The sequence below is a fragment of the Arthroderma uncinatum genome (genome assembly GCF_011692745.1).
Source record: "Arthroderma uncinatum strain CBS 119779 chromosome Unknown scaffold1, whole genome shotgun sequence".
Lineage (NCBI taxonomy): Eukaryota > Fungi > Ascomycota > Eurotiomycetes > Onygenales > Arthrodermataceae > Arthroderma > Arthroderma uncinatum.
This window is the reverse complement of record NW_022983863.1, coordinates 5,926,732-5,952,783: the sequence shown is the minus strand read 5'-3', so window position 1 is coordinate 5,952,783 and position 26,052 is coordinate 5,926,732. Positions and strand designations below refer to the sequence as shown.

Below are 26,052 nucleotides of genomic sequence, written 5' to 3'. Positions count from 1 at the left end.
ATGGACAGGCCTGCTTCCGACTACGCGCAGCCAGGTTTGAGCCCTCAATATCCAAGTCTCCCGGAGACACAGTCTGAACAATCAGCTGCAGATCAGGCTTCTGCCGCTGCTGCCGCTGCCGCCGTCGCATCCCCTACCCAACCCGAAGCTCGTCGAACTCCTCAGTCCCAATACTCAGCTCCCCCCGAACCTCGATCGGGCGGCATCTCGTCCTCCAACACTCCCCAGCCAGACTACGGCCTGCACCAGAACGCTCCCCATCCGCCTCCGCCTCCGGCCGCCGCGCGCCCGTCTCCCTATCCTGAATATCTGACGCGCCAACCACAGTACCACCACGCGCCTCATACCCAAGCCGGCGGGCCGCCAGGTATGGCTCAAGCAACAAGTCCGTCCATGAACCCGCAAGATGGGCAGCAGAGTGACCATCGAAGTCCCGCGCAAGTGAAGTCTGACACCGAGGTTCCTATAGATCCCTCGATTGCAGCCTCGAGCCCATCCTATCCTCCACCATACTCTCCCTACGCTCCTCAGAGCCACGACATGACGCAATACCAGAGCCATCCGCCGCAGATGTACGCGCGCCCAGACTGGCCACACCAGTATGGAGGCCACCAGCCAGGCATGCCAGGCCCATATAGCTCCCCGGCTTCAGCAGTGAGTTCAGCTTCCCCCGCTGCCACCGCTGGGCCACGACCCGGACAGGTATGGAGCCATTTCCTTCCCTCCAACTCCTTTTTTTTTTATTACTATATTTCTCTCTTTTGGGCACCTTTCTTATGCCTCGACCACCAGTGGACCGAACAGGCCATCTGATGTGTTTTCTTCTTCTTTGTCTGCATTTAGACTCATTATAGATCCCAGGTTTATTCTTTCGTACCTATCCCCGGCTCCCAGCAACACAAGCGGCCCCGACGACGATACGAAGAGATTGAGCGGATGTACAAGTGTGGATGGAACGGGTGTGAAAAGGCCTACGGCACGCTAAATCATCTCAACGCACACGTCACAATGCAGTCGCACGGCGCTAAGAGATCTCCAGATGGTTTGTATTCCCCTATCCCTCCCCATCCCTGTGTCTTACCCATCCCCTATATCTTCCTTGCCATGGCCTGGTCCCTTGCATCCCTTAGTCTGTGTAACAGAAGCCTGCTCGCTGGTCGAAGATGCATGTTTGTGGAGTGTGCAGTAGCGTCCGAACCATCCCTTAAAGCTTAAGCAGCACCCTTCCGATGCCAAGACATGCTAAGCTAGCACCAACCTACTACATCTACATCTACTTTCTATATCTATATCATATACTAACAGCTGGGTTGTAGAATTCAAGGAGATCCGCAAGGAGTGGAAGGCACGCAAGAAGGAAGAAGACAACCAGCGCAAGGCTGCCGAGGAGAGAGAGCGGGCCGCCGTACAGGCAAACCAGGTTGATAACAACGGTGCGCCGAGCGGAAGTGCCCAGCCCAGCCACCCTGCTACCTCCTACGCTGCCGGTGTTAGGCCTCAGCTGCCGCCAATAGGCTATCAGCCAGCAGACGGCCAAGTGCCAGGTCAGTATGGTGCTTCTCCTGGCGGTCTGGTCTATCCAGCTGGAAATGGCCAGATGCCTGCTGCCTACTCTCCAAGTTACCCCCATTCCCCTTACGGTCAGGGCAATCAGGTCTACCCACAACCACCGCGTGAGTGAAGTCACGTCCCCGTCTTTCTTCTCTCTTCTCTTGCATAATATTTAATCCCTACCTTGACCCTTTCCTTTCACCTGCCCGCTTCTTGCTCTACCCCCTTGAACGACTGTATAGAACATCGGTGTTTATGTCAAACCCTTCCTCTTTTCTATTTCCATCTGGCAAGAAATGGCAAAAGCTGGGCACTCTTCCGCATGTTGCACGTTTCCTCTTACCGTCAATGGAAGGAAAACAAGCAAAGCTGATTCAACCATCCCATTGGCGATGCTGACCGCTAACATGATCGTCCCAGAGAACCAGTCCAACAACTATCCATAAAATAATCTAATCAAGACTGTGGAATTCCCTTTTTATTACCCATCAAACCTTACACCCTATCTCCCGTCTGTTAATGCCCCAGTTACTCTAATTGCGTTATTCACGATCTCTTTTACTCCCTGCCTCTCCCCTACCCCTACCCCTTCTCCTCCGAGCACCGGCATTTCTACCCTATTACATACATTTCCCCTTCCAGCAATGGCTGTTTTTATCTCATACCTTCTGCTTTTAATCACCTGCCGTCGCCCAACCCATCATATCGGATGAAGAAAGGGGAAATAACTAGTTAATTCTAATATGTTTGCTGGGAGTCGGGAAAAAATCCCCACTTACATGCACGACCGACCTTTGGCTTCCTCTCCTCCTTCAGAATTTTTTTGTTACTGCCTCACTCCCCTAATCAGGGGGGGCGACCTATCATGTCAACTGAATTTTGATATCCACCTCGTCATCCCTTTTTCCTTTTCTCTACCTCCTTTGGTGCTATTGTGCCTTTCTTACCTTTCTTTTGTCTCTACACTCAATCGTCTCTAATAGAGGAGGAACCTTCGCCTTGCACCTGGTCAAACCATCGTGTAAGGGATCCCGAAGGGAAAGGAATGGAAACGGACTGTCCCATAAATAAGGGGAAGGAACATGATTCAATTTTTTTCACGAGCAATGGAATGAAACCAAAATATCTTGGTAATATATCTCTAGAGGCAAATGGTGGTGGTGGGCGGCGGTCGGAAGGCGTAATGTTTTTTTTTGCTTCCTTCTCTTGCGTTCTTTGTTTCCTACCAATGGGGTTGCTGGTTGTTGGTTGGGAGGTTGGGGTTTGCATGATATTGAAGCTTTGTTTTTTATACTTATTGCCTCCCTTTTTCTCCTTTTTTTTTTTTGGCCGTTTGGCTGTCTCTTGCTTAAAATGCTGTACCTATTTTATTGTCACCCCTCTCCTACGTTTCTTAGTCCTTCTTGTTTAAATATTATTCATTTCCCAACTATACTTGCTATGGTGCTTATAAGTAGTCAAACTTGCCGGCTACTCCTACCCTACCCTAGGGACGCATAACAGTATCGCCCACGCTACCTAACTCTTAAACATATTGTAAAGGCCGCCAAAATCAAATCTCATGACATAGAGCCCAGGTCCAAAACTCTCAGTCATCAGCATCTAACAACCATGGGAGTAGATAGTAACATAGCGACCCCAGCCGTGGTCAAACTATGGCTACCATCAATCAGAATCCAACCAGCCATGAGATTTCTGGTACTCTCGAATGGCCCTGCATATTTCGGGGTGGTCAGCCTCCTCCCCCCGCTCCTTAGCTCGCCTCAATTGAGCCGCTAAGTGTTGGTCCGGCGGGTGAATCTGTAATAGCATATGCAAGATGTCAAGTCGCCCATGCCATGCTGCTCCTTCAATAGCTGTTGTTCCACTCCAAGTAGCTCTAGCGGCTGTCACGTCAGCCCCGGCGTCAAGCAAAATCGATAGGATTCCTGCGTGGCCAGTGTAAGCAGCTGCCTGGAGCGCAGTCATGCCTGCATTGTGATATGCAGGCGCGTTGACGTTGGCGCCGTGCTCCAAGAGATATTTTACGATGCCAACATGGCCATGTTCAGCAGCTGTTTGAAGCGCAGTTAGTCTGAATGATTCACATTCAGGGGCATTAACGTCAGCACCGTGAAGCTCCACCAAATATCTAACCACTTCCTCATGCCCATTCCTAGCGGCAATTTGTAGAGCGCTTCGACCACTTGTATGGGATTCGATTTCAGCACCGTGCTCGAGTAAATATTTGACTACCTCAAAATGGCCATTCTCAGCAGCACGCCAGAGTGCGGTTCCTTCATTCTCATTGTTAACATCTGCTCCACGCTCAACAAATATTTTCACGGATTCAATGTTGCCAATCGAAGCGGCTCGCTGTAAACAGCTGCAGTCGGCTATGGTCGCCTCAACGAGAAGCACGTCGCTGGAAAGGAGTACGTCGATAAGACGAAGATCGTTAGAGTAGATAGCGAATGCCAAAGCTGTCTTCAGAAAAACCCGTGGAAATACTATGATATCGAGCCCGCTTCCCACAACCAGTGAAACAAATTCTCTAAATCGGTCTTTTTGCTTGGCGTAGAAAGAGACCGAGGCCCTGGCCCTAAGGTCAATATAGGAGGAGGGCATGGCCCTATAATCCAAATTAAATGGGACATTCACGATAGAGTGTGTAACATCTAAATCGGAGGGTATAAGTTTCCAGTCTGCCGAAAACTGAGCGCCGTTTTCCAACAATACCCGCAGCGCTTTGAAATCCTGCTTAACAGTAGCTATTCCTAGGGCAGAGTTCCCCTCAACCACCGCGCCTGGTGCATTCGGATCTGCTCCCAGGTCGAGAAGTAACTTGATGAGCTTGAAATTGCCGCTCTCAACTGCGGCCTGGAGCGCAGTCACGCCGCTGTTGAATGTGGCTGGGACGTTGACAAAAAGAGCATGCAAATTACGAGGAATACTAGAAAGCAAGAGTGAAGCAATCTGAATATCGCCATTCAAACATGCCTCTTGTAAGGGAGTCCGTCCGCTGATGGCGGAAGCGTCGTAATGAGGAGTTGCCCCATGATGTAAAAGGAGGGCAACCATTTCAAGGTGACGGCCTCTAATTGCCATGTGAAGAGCTGTACAACCATATTGCGCAGAACATAGCTCAATCTGAGCGTTGGCAGCCAGTAGCAGTTCTGCTTTGGCTATGTTTCCAGTAGCCGCAGCACCTTGTAGTGCGGTTATTCCCCGTTTTTCTGCAGGAGGGGCATTGCTATCGGCGCCTGCAGAGAGCAGTAATTTCACTATTTCCAGGCTAGACGGGACAAGAGACACTGAAGCCGCCTGTAATGCGGTTCTTCCACCCTCAGGGTGAGGGCGTTCGTGGACATCCGTGTAGGAATCCTGGAGAAGGAATTGGACCAATCTGATATTCCCAGCATATGCAGCATCTTGGAGCACAGTTTTCCCATCTTTGCCCGGATTTGCTTTAACATTTGCTTTTTTTTTGAGTAGTATTTCAAATATTTCAAGGTCTCTGAGGCCGGCAGCCAACTGTAAAGCAGTTGATCCCTTATATAAGCCAGGACCAGCGTTAACATCGGCGTTCCATTTCAAGAGCAACTCCACAAGGTCTTTATATCCAGAAGCCACAGCAATTTGAAGAGCTGTGTGCCCGTACCAACCGCTGGGTCGTGCATCCACCTTTGCGCCATTCTGGAGTAGGAATAATGTGATTTCAACATTTCCATAACTAACAGCGGCCTGCAGTGCAGAGCAGACCGGTATAACACCATCAACATTGAACTCCTCTTCCAAGTTAGCGAGCCACGCCTCACATTCGGTGTTGGAGATATATGTATACCCGAGGTCAATTGAGGCGCCGTGTTTAACAAGGTCTCTCACGAGCTCCCAATTATGACCTTGGGCGGCGACCTGGAGAGGCGTTTGAACAGGATAGAAGAAGAGTAGGTCGTCTAACATGCAGTCTGAGATTTTGCGATATCCCAACTCAAACTTGAGAGGGATAGGTACCCCGGCACGTACGAGTAGCCGAGCCATTTCCTCATTTTCAGCTAGGACGCGAAAAAAGGTTTCATCCTTTATGTCCATGTCGTTTATTTTCAAGTCAATTAACAACTGCACGATTGCTGCTTGGTCATGCTCCACTGCAATTTCGAACCACCCGTCGAACTGATCTGTATCATGAATATTCAACCCTTTAGATATGAGAAGCTTTAACATTTTTTCATAGCCATTTTCGACGATGACCCACATGCCCCGTGTAAACGATTCCAAACATACACCGGCGTCCAGAACACAGGTCATCAGCTCGAGCTCGTTATGCTTAACTGCTTCATATAATATCTCCTGGGACTGTAAAATTTGTCTAAGATTGTCGGAAGACAGGCATATTTGGAGCAGATGGCGCATCAGGCTCTTATGCCCAAGCCGAACCGTACTTTTGAGCAATTTGCGCATAAAGATAGTAACTGTGGGGGAGCCAAGGTCTAGGAAATCGAACAGAGGAAGGCGTTTCTCATTGGTAACCATCCATTGAACAATCCTGTCCAGGTTGTCCTCGGTAAGTAGATTGTTAGACGCCAGGTAAGCACAATAGGATATGGTATAGAACAGGGCGTCAGCAGGGGGGCCGTGGACAATGGCAGCCGAGGAGCGTCGAAGCTCGTCCTCAGTCTGGCCAATGATTACGGCTTCTAAGAACCGACCAGGGTGACCGTTAGATTTGCTGCCGCTTGATGGAATTATCTCATCTATGGTCATCGCCGAGAAATCAAAATGGTACGAATGAGGCATCTCCCTAGAAAAGACTGGTGCAAGTGTAAGCTACGGCATAGAGGCCATTAGAAAAGCTTCACATACCAGCTTGCTGGAGGAACTGTTGAAATCGGAAGAACGGGAGGAGGGCTAACTCGATGTAGACCTCATCATCCTTCTTCGCAGACGGGGAGAGAACCTGGATTCCTTCAGGTGTCGAAGGCCCAACTTCTATAGGCCAGTGAGTTTGACGGTGTACTAGCCACTTGATACAAAAGTAGGGATAACCCACCGATTAGGGGTACAGTCTCATAGCCCTTTGGGAGATGACGCCGAAGCTTTTTCGCCAACTTTTCCGACCCGAGTATCTTCCCTCGGACGTTGAATTCTGTATCCTTGTTCTCATACTTTCTTTTCTTCTCCGTATGAGCCATGTACTCGTACTCCTTTTGATTGGAGTACTTTTGAAACTCCCATTCCTTGAATTTATGCTTATATTGAGCAACGCTGTTTGCAGTATTAGCCAGCATACACATCATTTGGTTGAAGCAAAAGGACCAACCTCCTGTGAAAGCCGCGCTTTTTCATGAGTGCCATTAGGTCAGGGAGTTCTTTGGTCTTATAGAGCATTTTGATATCATCTTTGTACATCTCCCATTCTGCAGCTGCATCCTTTCGTTTGCCCATTATGCTTGGATGGTTGGGGGGGGGGGGGGGGGGGGGGGGGGGGGTTAAAAAGAAGAAAGTAATGTTAAACAGAGAAGCGAGGGTGAGATGGGTATATTCAGAAAGTAGAAAAGTGCTTTCGATACAGGAATATTGGAGGTATATATATTCCCTACCTAGAATGAGCAGGAGACCGGGACCGATGCTGATTGGGTGAACAAAAGATCGGTTTTAGCAGAGCCTTGCAGGGATACATGCTGGCTGGTATCCCTCGCAAGACAGAAGTTCGAAATTTTGGTTCTCTCTGTGGCTGTACAATATGCAGCCTGAAGGTCGCCTGAAGCTTTCCCTTCGCCTGACAACACATAACCAAGACTTCGTTGGACAGAGGTCCCTACTATCAGTCCCTCGGGGACTTTTATCTAACCCTTGGATAGAATAAGGGTCCTGTAAAGATGGTAGGGCCTCCAGGTAGGTGAGTGGACTTCAGCATAGTAAAGCGCCCACCAGACCTCGTAGTAAGCCATATATTTCTTCGGTCGCCCTCTGAGTCGGTGAAACCAGTCGCACTATTCTGGATATGCAAGCATTTGAATAATGCTATGCTGAATATTGCTGGCTGTCAACGTATTTTTGCCTGGGAATATGCAGGGAGCGACCAAGCGCTGCCTGGGTGGCGTAAGGAACCGAATATCGTACGAAAGCGGCTGTATTAATGCAGGGCGAGGCTCTTGGGGTCCAGCAATTTTGAGGACCAATCCCTCGTATCTGGACAACAAAGTCGAGGTCTGATATTCCGGCTGTTAAACGAAGTCAAGATGGTTAGTTGTTATGTCACTGACTTGGGAAAAGACACTAACAACACGGCGACAAGGTTTATATATTTATCCTGTTTGCAAGCGGGACTCCTTGACATCGCATATAAAAAGTCAAGCAATCCACGTCTATCGCGAGAATGGCGGGCGTAAAGCGTGTCCTTGTCATTGCGGGCTCAGACAGCTCTGGAGGAGCGTATGTATCGATACCAACTCGCTAGATAAAGAAATACCGGTATTAATCCTTCTTATAGAGGTCTGGAGGCGGACCAGCGAGTGCTTACGGCCCACGGATGCTATACACTCACTGCAACGACCGCATTGACTGCGCAGAATACGCTAGGCGTGCAAGATATACATGTTGTGCCGACAGAATTTGTGAGGAAGCAGATCAGGGCGGGCTTAGACGATGTTGGTGCAGATGGTGTGAAGATAGGTGTGTAGTAGCCGACCGTTATCGGTTTCCTCTACGCCAGAAGATGACAATTCAGAGTAAATTCATAAATAATAACACGTGCCTTAGGGATGCTGGCATCGACGGAAACGGCCGTGATGGTGGCAGAGGAATTGAAGGCGCATAAAGTGTCCTTCGTCATATTGGACCCCGTATGCTCACCCTCCTTCCGGGACTGAATAAGATGCCAGTCTGACTGTTTATCCAAGGTCATGATATCTACCAGTGGATCACAACTACTGCCTCCAGATGCAGTGAAAGCAGTACGGGAGAACCTGCTGCCAATAACCACCGTTCTTACGCCGAACATCCCAGAAGCAATTCTTCTACTTCGTGACTCAGGCGCAGATATCAAAGAGCCTGAGAACATAGAGGATTCAATTGCTCTTGCAAAAAAAGTCCATCAACTCGGTCCAAAGTATATATTGCTAAAGGGCGGCCATCTTCCCTTGAATGCCCAGTGCCAGAAACCTGCCGTGGATTCAGATTCAGCTATTGTCGTTGACATTTTGTATGACGGCGTGACAGTGACGCTGATCGAGGCTAAGTTTTCTAGATCAAAAAACACGCATGGTACCGGGTGTTCTCTTGCATCGGCAATTGCAGCAAACCTTGCTAGTGATATGGGAATCACTCGAGCAGTGCGCGAGGCCTGTCGGTACGTTGAGGCTGGGATAAACACAAGCACCGATTTGGGGAAAGGAAATGGACCGATCAACCATTTCCACTCCCTCTACTCATTACCATACGCGCCGTAAGACCCTCTCTCTCCAACTTTGATACAATAGATGTGTCACATTAACGGCAAATGAATAGGGGACACTTTATAGATTATGTGCTTGAGCGACCTGACGTTCAACCGGTGTGGAAGGCCTTTACGGAACATGACTTCGTGCAGAAGCTTTCAACGGGGGAACTGCCAGTCGAGAATTTCAAGTGGTATCTTGTTCAAGACTATCTATATCTAGTAAGTGAATACTGCTCTGGGAGATCAAGGCCTTCCCTGATACAAAACATCTAGGTACACTTCGCGAGAAGCAATGCACTGGCTGCATATAAAAACCATAATATGGAAGATATCGCCATGGTAAGCAAAGAGAAGAACCGGACTATAGGCAACGGTTGTAGCCCGTTATTGACATCCACATAGTCTGCGAAAATCGTCCTCCATATCCAGCATGAAATGCGGCTGCATCTAGACTACTGTTCCTCATTTGGCTTATCGAAAGAGGATGTTGAAAGTTCCAAGGAAAGCCTAAGTGAGTTTTGCTAACCCCGGTATCGACGTTAGCTATGGCAGCGGTAGCTAACCTGAGGGATAGCCTGCACCGCATACAGCCGATATATTCTCGACATCGGCCAGTCAGGCGACTGGCTCGCTCTCCAATTCGCACTGGCTCCATGTCTCCTTGGATACGGAGCTATAGCCCAACGGCTCTTCCATGCCAGAGAAAGTGTCAGAGAGGGCAATAATTATTGGAAGTGGGTTGAAAATTATGTCGCAGAGGATTATTCTGACGCCGTTAAATTGGGTTTGGGTGAGTATCGTCCATCCCCATCCCATAATTCCATAGACTATGCTAACAACGGACAGCCATGCTCGAGAAGCACTCGAGAAACATCTCGCCTTCCCGGGTAGAAGAACTGATCCAGATATTTATTCGGGCAACGGAACTGGAGATCGGGTTCTGGGACATGGGTCTAAAGGGAGAATAAGCAAAAGACATCCCCTTATGCCTGATATAACACCTCTTTTAGACCAGTTTATGATAGAGAGCAAGGGCGACTTTTTTAAGCCCAATATATTAGGTAAGCGACATAGAGTCACGTGGTATAAATGAAGACAATATTATATAAGCAAAAGCACGTGATATGACCGAGTCACGTGTATTATATAAGCAGCAAAAAAATCGAATTTAACTTTTACCGCCTTCCCAAAGAAATTTTCGACCAAAAAAAAAGTTCCTTGAGTTTTTCTGCCCTCTTATATTTATCTCCTCGCGCCTCACTTCCTCCCATCAACAACCCACGCCCGACTCACCTTGTCAGCTCTTGTCTCCTTGCACCAAGACATCCTATCTCTCGTGAAGGGCCTTCGTTTGATCTATTCTCTTCCTCACAGCAACTTCTCATCTCCATCATGTCTTACGGCGGTGGCGGCTACAGAGACCACCAGGGCGGCGGCGGCGGTGGTTACAACTCCAGGTAAGCATATAATGATCTTTCCCTCTCTATCGATCCCTCTCCTAGGTGGAATAATCTGGGAGCAGGACTCGATTCCAGACTCCGTTTCCGCGGGGCAAACGAACATCTCAAGACGTCCACTAACTCATTCAAGATACAGAGGAGGAGGCGGCGGTGGTTATCAAGGCGGTGGTGGAAGCAACGGATACTCCAACGGCCACTCTGGCGGTCCCAGCTCATATGGCGGCAGCGGAGGTGGCTTTGGAGGTGGTGGATTTGCCGCCGGCGGCCAAGGTGGTGACAGAATGTCCAACCTCGGTGCTGGCCTGAAGACACAACAGTGGGGTATGTCAAATTCACTATGCGACCTTTCTTTTGGTTTATTTTTATTACGGAAGAGAAGTGACTAACCTCGCCTACAGACATCAGCACTATGCCAAAGTTCGAGAAATCCTTCTACAAGGAACATCCAGATGTTTCTGGCCGAAGTCTCCAGGAAGTTGAGGCCTTCCGAAAAGAAAATGAAATGACTGTCTTCGGAAAAGACGTCCCACGCCCAGTCGAGAACTTCGACGAGGCTGGTTTCCCACAATATGTCATCTCTGAGGTTAAGGCCCAGGGCTTCGCCAAGCCAACCCCTATTCAATCCCAGGGTTGGCCCATGGCTCTCTCTGGACGTGACGTCGTCGGTATCGCCGAGACTGGTTCCGGAAAGACCTTGACTTACTGTCTCCCCGCAATCGTCCACATCAACGCACAGCCGCTCCTCGCCCCCGGTGACGGCCCCATTGTTCTCGTCCTTGCGCCAACCCGTGAATTGGCTGTCCAGATTCAGGCTGAAATTACCAAATTCGGCAAATCTTCTCGCATCCGAAATACCTGTGTGTACGGTGGTGTTCCCAGAGGACCCCAAATCCGTGATTTGACCCGTGGTGTCGAAGTTTGCATTGCCACCCCCGGCCGTCTCATCGATATGCTCGAATCTGGAAGAACCAACCTTCGCAGAGTTACCTACCTCGTTCTTGACGAGGCTGATCGCATGTTGGACATGGGTTTCGAACCCCAAATCCGCAAGATTATTGGCCAGATCCGACCTGACCGACAAACTTGCATGTGGTCTGCGACTTGGCCTAAAGATGTCCGCCAGCTTGCTAACGATTTCCTTAATGACTACATTCAGGTGTACATCGGCTCGCAAGATCTGTCTGCTAACCATAGAATTACCCAAATTGTCGAGGTTGTACCAGAGTTTGAGAAACGTGATAAGATGATCAAACATTTGGAACGCATCATGGAGGATAAGAAATCAAAGGTTCTCATCTTCACTGGCACCAAGCGTGTTGCTGATGATATTACCCGATTCCTCCGCCAAGATGGCTGGCCTGCGCTGTGTAAGTCGCCAACTCCTTGTTCTTTATCAATAAAATATGTGCTAACGTGGTGTTTCAGCTATTCACGGTGACAAGCAACAAAGCGAGCGTGACTGGGTATTGAACGAATTCAAGAGTGGCAACAGCCCAATCATGGTGGCTACCGATGTAGCTTCGCGTGGTATTGGTATGATAAATCTGCAAACCCCTTCCTCCCCTAATTCCTTTCCATCGTGTCATCGACATTGCTCCATTCTGAGCCAATGCAGTTGATATGTCACCCATATTGATGTCGTGTGACCGACTCATATGCTTTGCTCTCATAACATGTTGGTAAACATGACTTCTTGGGCCTTCCTATGGTTTATTTTCCAAGGGATCCTTGGCCTTAGGATGCAGTGTAGCATTCTGTGCTTCTGATTATGCCTCTCCAATCTGTAATCCACGCCAGGAGAGAGGCAGGGTTCTATTGTTTGAACTTTTCAAGCTGCGTCTCTAAGTTTATCCAGGACCAAGAGTAACTGTCAAACCCATGGACTCGTAAACAGGTGGATTCTGAAATCAGTCCGAGAGAGTTATGCATCGAGTCCCACACGACGGAGAAAAGGGCTATGGCCATTTGTTTCTCTCGTCTATCTTTAATGTTTGCTAACAATAGGTGTGTGAAGATGTTCGCGATATCACTCATGTGCTCAATCATGATTATCCGAATAACTCGGAAGATTATGTCCATCGTATCGGCCGTACTGGTCGTGCCGGTGCCAATGGAACTGCCATTACCCTATTCACCACTGAGAGTATGTTGCTTCTATTTCCCTTGCATATACTGGTCTAACAGATGCTAACTCCTTTCTTAGATGCTAAACAAGCCCGTGACTTGGTTAAGATTCTCACCGAATCTAAGCAACAAATTGATCCCCGTCTTGCTGAAATGGCTCGCTACGGTGGCGGTGGCGGCGGCGGCCGTTACGGCGGTCGTGGCCGTGGCCGTGGTGGTGGTGGTTTCACTGCTTCCAACTCTGCTCCTCTTGGAAACCATCGAAGATGGTAAATCACGTAGTGCCATCCATGACAGGCTTTCTTACAGACTTGCGATTCAGCAGTATTGAGGATATATCCAACCTCAATATTCCGATACCTACCAGATTCCTGTCCTAAGGACCAAAATCGTCGTTTTCGATCCTACGATAGACACACGTGTCACCTTCGGCATCAGTTTCTTATCTATTCCCTTACACTTTTTTTCTCTGCGTTAACATAAAAACTGGGCTGCCCGACTCCCTAGATTTCCTCCTGCTTAATCCATCATCACAGGTTTTACGGTTGTTTTTCTTTTTCTATTTCCTTTGTTTTGACGCTTATAAAGGTCTGCTATTTCTTAAACTAAGGGCGATGGGAAGTCACTGCCACAGCCCAGATTGCATATCCATGGATTATGCTTCGACCTAGGAAAGGTTGAAGGCATATCTGTACTTTATTAATCATACCTTAGACATCAAAAGTCAAATAATTAACAGTTATCTTACTACTCAGTAGTGTAAAGCATGTGTATTTTGACTCTGACTTTAAATCTAGAGTTTCGGGTCCTTTATTGAGATATGCTAATCGGTGTGGTATAACAGATCGTGGTGAGCAGCCCATAATGCATGTTTACGATCCAATACAGGTGGCAGATGCGCCGCAAGTTAGAGTCAAGAGTAATATACATTTATTAGTTGTCTATGAAGTGGGTATTTTCTTGAATATATATCCTAAAATTACAGAGGGGTTCCGTCCATCTCTAGATTAAGCCTATGCATAACTCCAAAGATATATCTCTCCCGTTGCCTGATTCCCCCATTCAAACGCCTTCATCCTGTTCCACAACGCCATCAGCTTCAAGCTCATTATCCTCATTAGCTTTATACCCAAATTTTTTGAAATATGGAGTGAACATTGACAACCGTTCACAGCCCTTAGATAACCAACCCCGGTCCGAATCGGATAAGAATGACGATACCGAAGAAGAGTCAGGGGAGGGGTCGGAAGGCGATGGAATCGATTGAGAGCCAAGTATTCTTCTGTAAAGGCCGAGCGAAAGGAACAAGAGCTGAAGTAATTCATAAGGGTCAGGGCCTCTTATAGATTTACCGCGTCCAATGTGTGACTCCGATTTAAGCTTGCTCACTGCTTTCTTAGCCATGGCATTTGCTTCTTCCTCTATTGTGGTGGTGCTTAGGATGCCGGCTGACTCTCCCTCATTGCTTAAGAGAGCATTATCCGCGGCAACCTTAGTAGGTTTCTTGTTGTATTTAATGTAACCAAACGCAAGTAGCTCCATAGCGTCTTCTATACGCGGTCTCAAATGGGTGACCGCCTTGAGAAGTCGGGTTTGATGCAATTGCGCAGGCGATGGCGGGGTATCTTTTATTGAACGTTTCACCATATCTTTGGAAAGTCTCTTTGCGTCAGATATAAGTCTCTCTCTGACGAGAAGGGCTTTAACAAGCTCTATATATCTCAATGTTAAAGACGGCTCCGGTTCCATGGTTGAGGCTGATATATCAAGGAGCTTGCTCGCGGTATCCAGAACATTTTGATTGTTCCGGTCGCGGGAACATATGCTGAGCGCGATAATAAATGTCTTTCTAGACAATAGTTTTTCGGGAACCATGTGGTTTTGAATAATTCTCAGGGCTTCGGCGCTAGCACGATGACGGCGTAAAAGGCGAAGATATTCGTGACAAGAACCAGAGTCTGGTTTAACCTTGCCTCCTCCCTCCTCGTTAGAGGTAAGGATTGTCCAATAATGACGACCACTAGCCATTCCGTTCTTCTCAATGTTTTGGCATAGTGTGATCAGAAGCTCTAGCTCGGCGTTGGTGGGTGAAGGGAAGGAAACTTCAGGATTCTTCCCTGCCTTATGTTTCTCCTTCAATGCCGTGCGGATTTCTTCAAGATCAATAGGATCAAAAAGGTGTTCTAGCATCTTTCTTTCCTCTTCTTTCGCCTTTTTTTCTTCTTTGCTTAGAAATTCATCATTTTTGGGTATCTCGTTTTGTATGCTCCTAAGTCGTGTAATATCCGGTTGTATGGCGGTTGGAATTGGCAGACCCATGCATTGAGTATACAGCGAGAAGACGTCAAAGTATGAACTCTCGCCATCTTCTATCGCAAGCAGGCGGGCCATGGCAGTCACCAGCTTTGAATCCAGTACAAGATCGCCTTTCCGCCATTTCCTAATGATCTCGCCCCATAACTTCTTCCCGGATGACACAGCAATCCTCTTCCTTCTGACTATTTCCCTGGCAGGCCTTGGTCCTTCGTTAGGATCCAGAGTATCGGTGAATTCAATCACGGACGTCCGTATTGCGTTCAGAATGATTGTGTAAGTGATGGAGTTGGGTGCACACTCCCCATGTTCTGGGATCTCCCCCGCAAACTTCCAAAGGTTCGCCATATCACCGTTTCGAGCACATACATTCAGCACCGCATTTATGTGTATGATATTAGGTTTAGATACCGAGTTGGCATTGCTCATCGATTCAAAAAGCCGTATTGCGTTTTCTGAGTCGTGTTTTGATCGTGACAAAGAATTCGACGGCCCGGTCGCCAGGCCCGATAGGAGAGTTGTAAATGTCTGCTCGTTCGGAAATCGGCCTCTCTTCTTCATCTATGGGTAGGAAATAAATGTATTAGCAATGATACTAGCAAAATAGGTAGGGGTAGAGTAGCCTTACATCATTTAACAACTTCATGGCATCTTTCTTCTTCCCACAGCGCATCGTGTGCGCCATCAATTCATTCCAAGACGCAATGCAATCAATTTTTGCCTTTTCGCATTCTATAACCAGCTGAAGCGCCTTATCCTCATAGCCTAGGCCGAGTAACTGCTTCACCCGAGCAGCTAATGCCACACGGTCACGCTGAATATATTTCATCTCCTTCTCAAATTCCACGTCGCTAAGACGTTTTTTGGATGCACTCTTTGGGTGCTCGCACTCCTCGCCTTCTCCTTCCCCTTCTTCTTCCTCCACCACATCTTCCATCTTAGCAAGCCTCATTGCCTCCTTATTAGTCTTCCTCTGCCATCTCCCTCTATCCCCGATCATTCGATATCGGTCTTTCCGCACCCATTTTGAGGTCTCCGATGTGGTGTCTTCGGGCTTGCGATCTCTGCCACTGCGCGTAGCAGTAGACCCATAAACACGAGATATGGAGCTGGTATGCAGGTACCGGGAAAGTAGGGTTGGAGGTACTATTGAGATCCCCTTGGAGCCCAAGGCAGAGCTCACCTCTGAGGCACGAGTGCAACTAAGGTTGCCATATCTGGAACGAAGCATTTAAAATGGAGGTACTGCTAACAGCACATAAAAAGCAGCGCACACAACTCACAGCTCGTTCTCAGGAGACGATATTCAAGCGTCTCTCTCTCTTCGGAGATAACAGAAACGGTCAACTTTTTTCCTTTGGATAACCTATTCTGCCGGGTTTCACCGCCCACCGGATAAATTGATATCCGCTGATCACTAATTTATTACATAAGCTATACTTTTTGTGGGCAGATATCATGTGACTACCTCACCTTATGACGTCACGTCATCTAAATAGGGTAACGGGAACATCCTCCTTACCTTACCTTATGTTTAACGTACGATGTTTCTCCCTCTTTACTTCAATACTGTCTAACCTTGGAGTTAGGATGCAGAGTAAGACCTGGCCATAGTGGGCAGACCTTATTCGATCCTATATGCTTAGACTTACTAACAAATACCCAATTTCAATAACCATGGTTAAAGGTCCGTCCATAAGCAGTAGCTAAGTTTCCTGCTCGACCATGGCATCGTTATAATTAGCGCAGAAATTCAGATATGTAACCAGCCTACCCCTCTACATATTCCGTACGGCTGGTCAATTTCAGTTCATATCTTCTTTTATGCGCACCATATAGGTGGTTTACCTTAACTGCTGTACCGAATATGTTACCCAATATTTTCATAGGGCTACCCATTCTCCATGATGAGACGGACACAGAGCACTACATGCGGCCTTTTGCCTTGGCCCGTTAATCACCAAACCCGAGCTACACGAAAGAAAATTTCCAGGATGCAGACATTCATAGCCAGTCCCAACGCCCGGCCTACAAACCACAGGAAACCCACCCACCCTGTGAAACGGATGAAGGAGACTTTCTGCAGATGTTTCCTTTAGAATATGAATTATTGGACCTGATTGATCCGTACACGAAGGAGCCTTTTAGGATGGCCATCACTTATTATGGACAGGACGAGCCCCCCGCGTATAGTTCATTATTTTCTATTAACCAACCGGATCCAGCTGTCATACGCCGGGCACTGCGACATAAAATTCTACAAAAAGAGCGGGAAGCAAAAGAGAGAGAGAAAAAGCGGAGGAGTATAGAGAGAAGAGAGTGGATAAGGAAGAGAATATTGGCCCTTGTGGCTAGTATTAGCGCGTTATTCTATCCTAATTCTGATGAGGATAGGAGTTCAGCAAGATAATTTCTCGCTTAATGCAAGCCCAAAATTATAGAGCCGGGAACAGAAAAATAAGATGATCGCCCTGCCCGCCACATTAGGAAACAAATTTCAATGAAATACTAATATATTGACACCGGCTCAACTATCCCGGATAACGTTGCTGAACTCGACAAGAAGATCCTCGTTGTCTATATAACTATACCTGTTTGACACAGTGACCTCGCCTCCGTTCAAATACAGGAATGAACAAAAGGGGAATTTGGTGTTAATGATGACATTTGTATTAGGGCCAAAACAACAATACTTCTTGGGACAGGGAATAATCCTCATGCTTAGTGGCATATACGGACACAGATACAGAGACGAGGGCGGGGACTGGGAGAGTCGAGGAGCCATAGGTGTCTGGGGCCAAGTCAGCGGCGAAGGGAGCAGGAGCGTGATTTGTCCAATCTCTTCCGACTCGAGTGTCTCTTCAATACCTTTCCCTAATAGGGCTTATTACGATGGACTTCTCTAGCATCGTTCACAGGGCAGGCCGCTGGATAATAATCTAAATAGAGCCCTTGGAAAGAGAAAGTAATAAACTAGTAATCCTTGAAGAGTAAAATGGTGCATACCAGTCATTAAATATTATCTAGTAGCTAGATAATCTACCTAAATACAAACACCGTGTGGCTTATGGCATAGCAAATCCAAACAGAGTATCCATCTCTACCCACTGCCGTCCACATTTCTTCAAGTAGCCATCCACAACAGACTTGACGGTATCAAATCGTGTCCGATTCCATGCAGCTAGTGCAAGAATCGCCTCTTTCTTCTCGACAGAAGCTTCCTTCTCAGCCACGGCCCTTGCCTTCTCCACGTCCCATAACCCTGCAAAGTAAAGAAGTTGATTATATAGCTGCTTTTCCGTATATTCGTAATTCATGCGACCTAAACACCCCTCCGCTCGTCCACGGGGTCCTAGACATCGGTGGCCGTAAACGCTCATCTGGCGCGTTCGGTTGGCACATGCAGAGTCATCGCAAACTAGCCATCCTTCGTAGTACCGAGCTGTTTGGGCTCGGATTTGGCTCTCCAGCTGTGCAACGATAGAGATGACGGTGAAGGGTTTAGCACATGATGGATCGTGGCATATTAACCCGTTCGGAGAGCAGACATTCATCGAAGCGGAGAGTCCTTCGAAGATGGTTGATTTACGGCAGAAGCGGCACTTAAGGCTCAGTCTGGCGGCATTCTCGAATCGAATGGAGTCAGGGATCTGAGACTCGAGGGCGCATAGCTCTGTTTCTTGTTGGCCGTGTGTTACGTTACTTGAGATTTGGTATTTCCTGACATCTAAGCCGAGACATTCAGCAAGTCGTGCGGCGTCTGTGCCTGGTATGGGAGCGCATAGTCGTTCGATCGGAGGGAATATTTGTTTAAGAAGGTAGAATTCCACATCAGGTTTTAGTTCTGAGCCTGCTTTCGTGACGTCTTGTAGTGTGTAGGATCGCTTCGCAGGTGCTAAAGAAGATGTTTCCTCGTCTCCAGTCGTCACAATATAGGAAATAACATCGTTGGGTCGGACCGATTTGCCTCGAGCAAGTTCACGCAAGGCTACTTGTGCTGGAGGCATAGTCTCCTTATTTGGGTATTCATCTGGTTTTTTGGAGAGTTTCTTTGGAAATGGTTAGGGCTATTCGGCTGCTGTAAAAAGTAAGGGATGGCTTACCGTATATATCACATATTTCTGGACCGGGACGGTATATTCATGCATCTTCTGTGCCAGCTCACGTAAGTAATCATGAATCTTGTTGAGAACAACCTCGACGTCGTCTCCAGACAGAATTTCATGGAGCAGCTTAGTGGAAGCTTCCTTTGAGAGGGCACAGAATTCTCGGCGCTTCATATCCAAACCCTTAACCTCAAGGTGTTCAACATACTTCCCATCCACCTCCACCATGTTGATCGCGGCATACTTCTTTTTGGCATGCAGAAGAAGTCTCTTGAACACGTTATCGATATCAATTTCAAGGAGTCTGTATCGCTGGTTAACCATGCGTTTGAATTCATTGCCAACCTTCACCGCTTCCTGGACGTTATCTGTATTTGTATTGATCATGACTGAATCAGTATCTCCGTAGATAACGCGGAGCTGGTTACTTTCTGCGAGTTCCTTAGTGTTACGTAAAATTTCTCGTCCTTTGAATGTTGTAAGCATGGCAAGTGGTCGGGCGTAAAATCGGGATTGTGTATAACCCAAGCATCCGTACATAGAGTTGGCCGTTAGCTTCAAGGCAAGTTGCTTCGTATCCCAAAGAGCAAGTTCTTCAGGCGTAGCATGCTTGTCTTTCATGAGCTTCTTGACTTCTCTTCGACGGTTAACAAGGGTAGCAATGAGACGTGGCAGGATTCCCTGTGCTTGAGCACTATCTGGGACCTCGGGCACACTCTCCTCTCGATCATTTTCAGACTATTCAGCATTGGTTAGTAGAAGGATACTTCGAGGAGGGGATTTTCATCACTTACAGATGCGTGCCTGTCTACCGTGGTGAAACAGATGTTATACTCTTGAATGATGCTGGGATACAAACTGTTGAAATCCATGACCAAGATATGCTTATCATAAAGCCCCTTTTCGGGCTCAAAGACAAGGCCACCCTTAAATTTCTCCTTCTTCTTCTTGTCGGCTCCATCTTCCTCTCCTTCATTTTCTTCGACTTTCATCTGAGCTTTGTGGCCATACTTGTCGGGACAGATGTATTTGCCACGGTAGAATTCGTGGAGCAAAATATACTCGTTTCGTTCTGCCCTGGTTCCACTGAGAGTCCTAGACCATGAATTTCCAGCAAGGTTGGTAAGAACCTTGGTCAAAGGAAGCATCTGTAGCTTGAGGACAAGTGCAGCGATGAAGAATGTATCAGCCTCGCAATGGCTAAGGAAGTTCATCAAGCCTTCTTTTCCAGTTGCCCATGTTTTGAGAGCTGCTTCAGTGTCGACATCTCGCCGTTGATTTCCCTCGCCTAGGTAAAGTTGACACATTTCCGTCAATGTCCAGGATTGACACTTCATCATCAAAGACTTTCCCATATCATTGGCAACGTCACAGAGCAGTCTACCTGCGAGAAGTTGTCTTTCACCAAAAAATCCGGAGCCCTTTGAGAAATTCTTTGGCCATTCACCACGCTTCATTCTGCCAATACGGTGCCATCCCGGAGTCTTCTTCTCCCGCAAACGGCTGAGAAGAATGTTGAAGTCCACCTCCTGGAGCTGGTGGCCCATAAGGACGTCAGGATCAATCTTTTCGAATAATGCTAAAAATTTGCTGAGAAGGAATTGCTCAGTCTTCTCAAGCATAACAGTCCCGCGCTGTTTGCGAGTCTCAGCCTCGAACCCAAGAGGATACGTAGCGGCTGAGGGTCTCATGACGGTAAAAGTTTTGCAAGGTAGGTTCTCAGGCGGCGTGGTGTCAGTGAGGAGAATATTCTCATATACGCGAGCCGTGGCGATAATAATCTCCTGTTTATTTTCCTTAACGTTGAGCTGCGTCCTGAAAGCCAAGCTCATGAGCGTCAAACGGGGATTCTCAACTTCCTCCGAGTCAGGGACTAATGATATCGCAGCAGGGTTCGAGACCTGGCATTCAAGCTTGCACCATGACGCTCCGTTGACAGCGGTGAAGTCAGCATCGTCAATTTTCAGCCAACATGGACCCATAATGTTCTTCCATAGCACAAATTGCTCAAACAGGGCTGTATTCGTCCCAAAGACATGTGAAAACGTCTCTCCCTTCAAGTCTAGGGGCAAGGTAGGTTTAGTGTAGGGATACATAAGCTTCAAGTAGTCAGCTTCTTTGGGGACATCGGGTAACTCGAAGGCATATTTTCGGGTGCAGGGTTTGATTTTATGCATCTCGACTTTCGATCTGCTCATGAGGCTGTCTACCTCTCCATAAACGTCTTCCATTTCGACTTCCTCATCTGTCGTTTGGCCTCGACGATGTTTATGTTCTCGCGGTAAGAAATATAACTTCCTTAGGATGTTATCAACCTTGACAAAAGCACTTACGTAGCTGTCATTGGCTTTGTTCTTAACTTTGCCAAATAGACATAAGCTACCGTTGATCTCGGTGTAGTCCAGCCAGAAAAACTTCAAGCTACCGTCTTCCTCAACAGCGTCCTGAGCACTTAGTTTCCCAAACCGTTGCATATCGGAAACAGAGCTACTGAGTACGTTTAGCTTGCTCGTTACGTCATTCCAGGCAGACGGATTGATCACTTCAGTTGTAACCCGGGCTGGCGAAGAGGCCATGGGGTCGTCATAGACTTCCTTCTTGATCTTTGGAGGGGGCCGCTTTCCAACCATATTGACGCTTGGAGTGTGGGTGTTATGGTCCGCAACTGCTTCTGCCACGTCCATCATGTCTTCATCCTCTTCTTCCTCCTCCTTGATTATTTCCTGTTTCGACTTCGAAGCATTAACCGTCTTACGTTCGACAGCTTTAGCGACGGGAGACGATGGCAACGGCTGTTCGCTCATTATGGCATCGTCATCTCCACCGGGGAGAAATCCGTCGTCCTCAAACCCTGTATCCAGTGCAGAGTCATCTTTAGGGAGTGCCCTGGCATTCTCATGGTCGTTCTCGGTCTTCCTTGTCCGCGATTTTTGTTCCAATGGAGGCGAAACAATCCGTACTTTTCTCCGCGTCTCAGACTTGATCGATTTTTTGACGGGAATTTTCGTGGACTCGATATTTGTCTCCACATCACCTAAAATATCCGCAAGAAAGGCTTCATCGTCGGCAGTAGCAACAGGCTAAATGATTCACTTGTTAGACATGGCCAGCAATGCGTAGGAGGGGGAGAGGTAGAACAAACCTTTGGTTTTGAGGTCTGCTTAGTGACCGTAGCAGTAAAATATTTGTTGATTCCGTTGGCTATCTTTTCCTTCCTTTGATTTTCTTCGTCTCGCTTCCGTTTAGCAGCTTTACCTCTGACTGGGAGGTCGTCACTGTCGCTTCCGCTGGCCGCTCGCCTAGTATCATCCCATTCTTCCCGGCCATCATCTGCGTATCCCTCACCGTTATCATCAACAACGAAGTCGTCACGGTCAAGTCGTTTTCGAACAACTTTCTTATATCCCTCTTCGTCAACTTGTTCGTAAATGTCCTCGTCTTCTTCGACTTCGTAAGTTGAGAGACGCTTTTTCCCTGCAGCCCGTAAAGCTCGCAACTCTGCTAATTTAGCACGAGCAGACATGGTGCAATTGAAGAATTAGAATAAACGGAAAATCATAGAGAATGCACAAACGTAAAAGGGAGTGATGAGTACGAGGGACACTGTACGTGGTGCTGGTAAAGAAAAGAATGTGGTGGTGGAAATCGCGTTGTTGAATAACCAATTAATAACTTGAATCGCGTTTCGCGTTCGATTTACGCGCGACCAATTATCTGGAGTCATGTGACTAGGGTATTTATCCAGCGCCTGAGCTGAAAACACACACACACATGAACACACATATGGCATTACTTTTACAGTGCTTAATTTATCGGGTGACAGGAGTAATCAGGGGTTTGATATAATGGGTTTAACTACCATCGTGACAATAAAATTTGGCAATTCGTTAATACATTAAATCCTCATAAACCAAACCGCCCGTAACACCGAAGACCGACCGAGCAACCCATTTTTAATTTAGTTCATTTGCTTGATGAGAGCGTTGATGTTCTCCTCACGGTTACCAGTGTCACCACCCTCGATGAAGTGCTTGAACTTGCGGGTGCGGAAACCACCAGTGGGGTTGGACAACTTGAAGGGCCACAAGAAGTTGCTGGCCTGCTTGAAGTTGGGGCCGACAGTGTAGATCTCGTGGATCAAATCTTCCATACAGACAATGCCGTACTTGCCGAGGTTCTCCTCAATAAGCTGGTTGTCGGTCAAAGCAATACGTTGCTTGTTGATTTTACCGTAACCACGCTTGTAGACGAGCTCACGGACGCTCTTGAGGTTGGGGTATCCGTAAGAGATGTATGGGTCAACGATAGTCAACATCTCAGAGGTAGCCTTGGTGAGCTTGACAAAGACACCGTTGTTGATCTGGAGAAGACGGAGAAGCTGCAGGATCTTGCGAGGCTTAGGAGCAATCTTGTTGATACTGGGAAGGGGGTTAGCATTCTATTTATCAAACATATAAAGGTGGAATGAAGTACTAACCCCTTGATACGGACAACGAAGACGAGCTTGGGCTGAGCAGGAACGTAGACAGATCCTTCCTGCTTGCTCAAACGAGCCAAGCGGATCTTCTCACGCTCAGCATCGCGGTACTCCTTGACATAGGATTCAGCGCGCTTGAAGATAACTTGACGCTTCTCCTTGTTGGCCTGTACATAACATCCAGTTAGCACAATGCTATCAAAAGTATCATGATTCAAGATTGGTAATTTTGGGTTGCAACTTTCAGACCCGAAAGATGGTTAAAGTGAAAGCGACAGCATCGACCATAAGGTCTAGTCGCATCGTTGGAAATATCATCACAAGATAAAGCAAGAACATAACATAGTATAAAGGAGAGTGGTACGAAAACTAACCTTGCGGCGCTTCTCAAGCTCGGCAGTGCGAGTAGCCCTGGCCTTCTCCTGGCTCTTGCGCTTCTTCAAGAGGGTCTCAGGAACAAGGACCTGGTCCTTGGTTGGGACGGTGCTAAATGGCCCGATGTTAGTATAGTCCAAATCCACAAATTGTGAAATAATCTCGCCGAGTGTAAGAACTGCAGCTTATAGCGCCACATTCTCAACTGAAGGCGTTTATGAAGACTCGACGAAATGATTTTAATCAATGAGGGCTGGGGATTGTTATGGCAGTGGCTACTCGCAATTCCTCCTGTAAAGCAGGTGAATGTAGCTTTCGCGGTCGCTCGAACTTTCACAAAGTATCCTCAAATGACAATGCCCCATGCAAAGACTGCTCGGGATGACAATGTCTGTCTATTTTCGCGTAATATGAAGCACCAGTCCCCATATGGGGTTGGGATCCAATGCGATTAGAACTGACAATGAATTTAAAGGAGAAGGTATGTGTGTCAAAACCTTCAGCCTCAATGCCCCAGTGATGCTCCCATTGACCCTATTCCTTATTTCCCGTAGGCGACTCGGACGGATTCAAGGGAGCATCGGGATTGTTCGAGCTGGTGCTAGCATCGATCACAGTTAAGTGAACCGAGCAAGCGACTCCAGCGAGAAGGACGGACTATAACCAACACCTATACATACGGGGCCGAGATTAGTAAACGGGAGAGAGCAGGGAAGCATACGTAGAGGTAGGAGCCATGTCGAAGGATTGTTGTCGACTGTTGGTGAATTGGCTGGTCGATGGTCGTTGAAGGCACAACTGGAAGAAAAGAACGGAAACTTTTCTCGGCCAGAAGTTTTGTGCTTTGTGGACGAGCCCTGAACTAGGCCGCATTGGGATGGATCACGTGTGTATCCCTTTTTGGGACTTAGGGCTAAGTGAAGATGATGACGTCAGCAAGCCCTCCTCTGATAGCGATAAGGATAACTTGACTGCAAGACAATATATATATGAACAACGGGATAGAGTCTAAGGAGCAGCCATGTCGTCTCGTCGTGGCCGCGGTGTCGGGCTTGGGGCATTCGTAAACAGGACTCAGGCCTCGCAGTCTTACGCTACCCATGGAGCCAACCTGCGGTCGACCCATGCGAGCTCTCTCCAGACTCAACTGTCTGTCTTCCAGTCTTTACTCCATACGTTTGCCCTCGAGCATGCAGAAACGATCAAGTCTAACCCGACCTTCCGTGCCGAGTTTGCGCGCATGTGCCATGCCATAGGAGTTGATCCACTTGCCGCAAGTAACATCAAGGGGAAGGGAAAGAAAGGGCTTGGGGAGGGAGGTAGCTTTTGGACACAGATTCTTGGCGGGGATGTGAATGACTTCTACTTTGAGGTTGCAGTACGGGTGGTTGAGCTGTGCAGAGAGACTAGGGCAGAGAACGGTGGATTGATAAGCGTGGAAACATGCCGGAGAATAGTGGGAACAGGAAAGGCCATTGGAGGTGGATTAGAGGTCTCAGAGTAAGCACCCCTCATTTAAATGGATACGACCTTTATTCTATAAGCTAACCATTCTATCAGAGATGACATCCTTCGAGCCGTCGAGTCTTTAGCGCCACTTGGATCTGGCTTTACGATCGTGAAAGTTGGTAGTAAGAAATACGTCCGCTCGGTTCCAAAGGAGCTCAACACAGACCAAGCCACCGTTCTTGAGGTTATCCAGCTGTTAGGCTTTGTGACTGTCTCTATGCTACAGTTGAATCTTAAATGGGAGAAGGCGAGATCGAAAACGGTCATTGATGATCTACTCGCAGATGGACTTGTGTGGGTGGACTATCAATGCGCAGAGGAGGAATACTGGTCGCCTCAATATCTACAGAGTGATAGTGGGTGAAGCGTACAAACCAGACTTCAATATTGCGGAATCGGTACCAACTTTACCGACCGAGTGCAAATAAAGCCTAGGATGGGTATATTTTTCACCCCTGCCGAATGCTTGTCATTGGGTGAGCACGCTTTACCAGCTACCAGACAACGTTGTCTGCCGCCTATAATATCAACCAGACCCTAACAGCCAAACTTGCCAAGGGCCTGTCAGTGCTACGCGTGGAAGGGTATCCTGGCCTTGCGTAGGCCCGAGTGAAACCCTCTGAGAACCCTCTCTTCTCTTTTACCCCCAGGAATAGTCTTGAGGAAGCATAAGGCTAGATTGGTAGTATAGATATACAAGAATGTTTCCAAGACCAG

The 26,052-nt window shown here is 47.7% G+C and overlaps 8 protein-coding genes across 8 annotated transcripts; 4 read left to right on the top strand and 4 right to left on the bottom strand.

Annotated features, from left to right (window-relative positions):
• GIQ15_01771 (uncharacterized protein) lies at positions 1 to 1,997 on the top strand (the record flags this gene model as incomplete). Its single annotated transcript, XM_033549188.1, has 4 exons — positions 1 to 654; positions 895 to 1,042; positions 1,317 to 1,673; positions 1,972 to 1,997. The coding sequence occupies 4 exons, from the start codon at positions 1 to 3 to the stop codon at positions 1,995 to 1,997; spliced, it is 1,185 nt and encodes a 394-aa protein (XP_033410139.1).
• A 1,219-nt stretch (positions 1,998 to 3,216) lies between these two features.
• Positions 3,217 to 6,975, bottom strand: GIQ15_01770 (uncharacterized protein; the record flags this gene model as incomplete). Its single annotated transcript, XM_033549187.1, has 4 exons — positions 3,217 to 6,341; positions 6,394 to 6,519; positions 6,581 to 6,795; positions 6,851 to 6,975. The coding sequence occupies 4 exons, from the start codon at positions 6,973 to 6,975 to the stop codon at positions 3,217 to 3,219; spliced, it is 3,591 nt and encodes a 1,196-aa protein (XP_033410138.1).
• A 934-nt stretch (positions 6,976 to 7,909) lies between these two features.
• GIQ15_01769 (phosphomethylpyrimidine kinase) lies at positions 7,910 to 9,939 on the top strand (the record flags this gene model as incomplete). The annotated part of the gene is made up of 9 exons (XM_033549186.1): positions 7,910 to 7,965; positions 8,024 to 8,205; positions 8,293 to 8,375; positions 8,433 to 8,977; positions 9,040 to 9,190; positions 9,245 to 9,310; positions 9,374 to 9,482; positions 9,546 to 9,761; positions 9,818 to 9,939. 9 exons carry the CDS (start codon positions 7,910 to 7,912, stop codon positions 9,937 to 9,939), a joined length of 1,530 nt encoding a protein of 509 aa, XP_033410137.1.
• A 424-nt stretch (positions 9,940 to 10,363) lies between these two features.
• GIQ15_01768 (ATP-dependent RNA helicase DBP2) lies at positions 10,364 to 12,828 on the top strand (the record flags this gene model as incomplete). Its single annotated transcript, XM_033549185.1, has 6 exons — positions 10,364 to 10,428; positions 10,568 to 10,752; positions 10,830 to 11,798; positions 11,857 to 11,964; positions 12,446 to 12,574; positions 12,635 to 12,828. 6 exons carry the CDS (start codon positions 10,364 to 10,366, stop codon positions 12,826 to 12,828), a joined length of 1,650 nt encoding a protein of 549 aa, XP_033410136.1.
• A 789-nt stretch (positions 12,829 to 13,617) lies between these two features.
• Positions 13,618 to 16,083, bottom strand: GIQ15_01767 (uncharacterized protein; the record flags this gene model as incomplete). The annotated part of the gene is made up of 3 exons (XM_033549184.1): positions 13,618 to 15,429; positions 15,497 to 15,932; positions 16,052 to 16,083. 3 exons carry the CDS (start codon positions 16,081 to 16,083, stop codon positions 13,618 to 13,620), a joined length of 2,280 nt encoding a protein of 759 aa, XP_033410135.1.
• Positions 16,084 to 17,933: 1,850 nt separating this feature from the next.
• On the bottom strand, positions 17,934 to 22,497 carry GIQ15_01766 (DNA polymerase alpha catalytic subunit; the record flags this gene model as incomplete). Its single annotated transcript, XM_033549183.1, has 4 exons — positions 17,934 to 18,917; positions 18,972 to 19,712; positions 19,769 to 22,054; positions 22,117 to 22,497. 4 exons carry the CDS (start codon positions 22,495 to 22,497, stop codon positions 17,934 to 17,936), a joined length of 4,392 nt encoding a protein of 1,463 aa, XP_033410134.1.
• Positions 22,498 to 22,932: 435 nt separating this feature from the next.
• GIQ15_01765 (60S ribosomal protein L7) lies at positions 22,933 to 24,025 on the bottom strand (the record flags this gene model as incomplete). The annotated part of the gene is made up of 4 exons (XM_033549182.1): positions 22,933 to 23,392; positions 23,452 to 23,618; positions 23,826 to 23,937; positions 24,006 to 24,025. The coding sequence occupies 4 exons, from the start codon at positions 24,023 to 24,025 to the stop codon at positions 22,933 to 22,935; spliced, it is 759 nt and encodes a 252-aa protein (XP_033410133.1).
• Positions 24,026 to 24,847: 822 nt separating this feature from the next.
• GIQ15_01764 (EAP30 family protein Dot2) lies at positions 24,848 to 25,699 on the top strand (the record flags this gene model as incomplete). Its single annotated transcript, XM_033549181.1, has 2 exons — positions 24,848 to 25,326; positions 25,387 to 25,699. The coding sequence occupies 2 exons, from the start codon at positions 24,848 to 24,850 to the stop codon at positions 25,697 to 25,699; spliced, it is 792 nt and encodes a 263-aa protein (XP_033410132.1).
• Between the last annotated feature and the right edge of the window lie 353 nt (positions 25,700 to 26,052).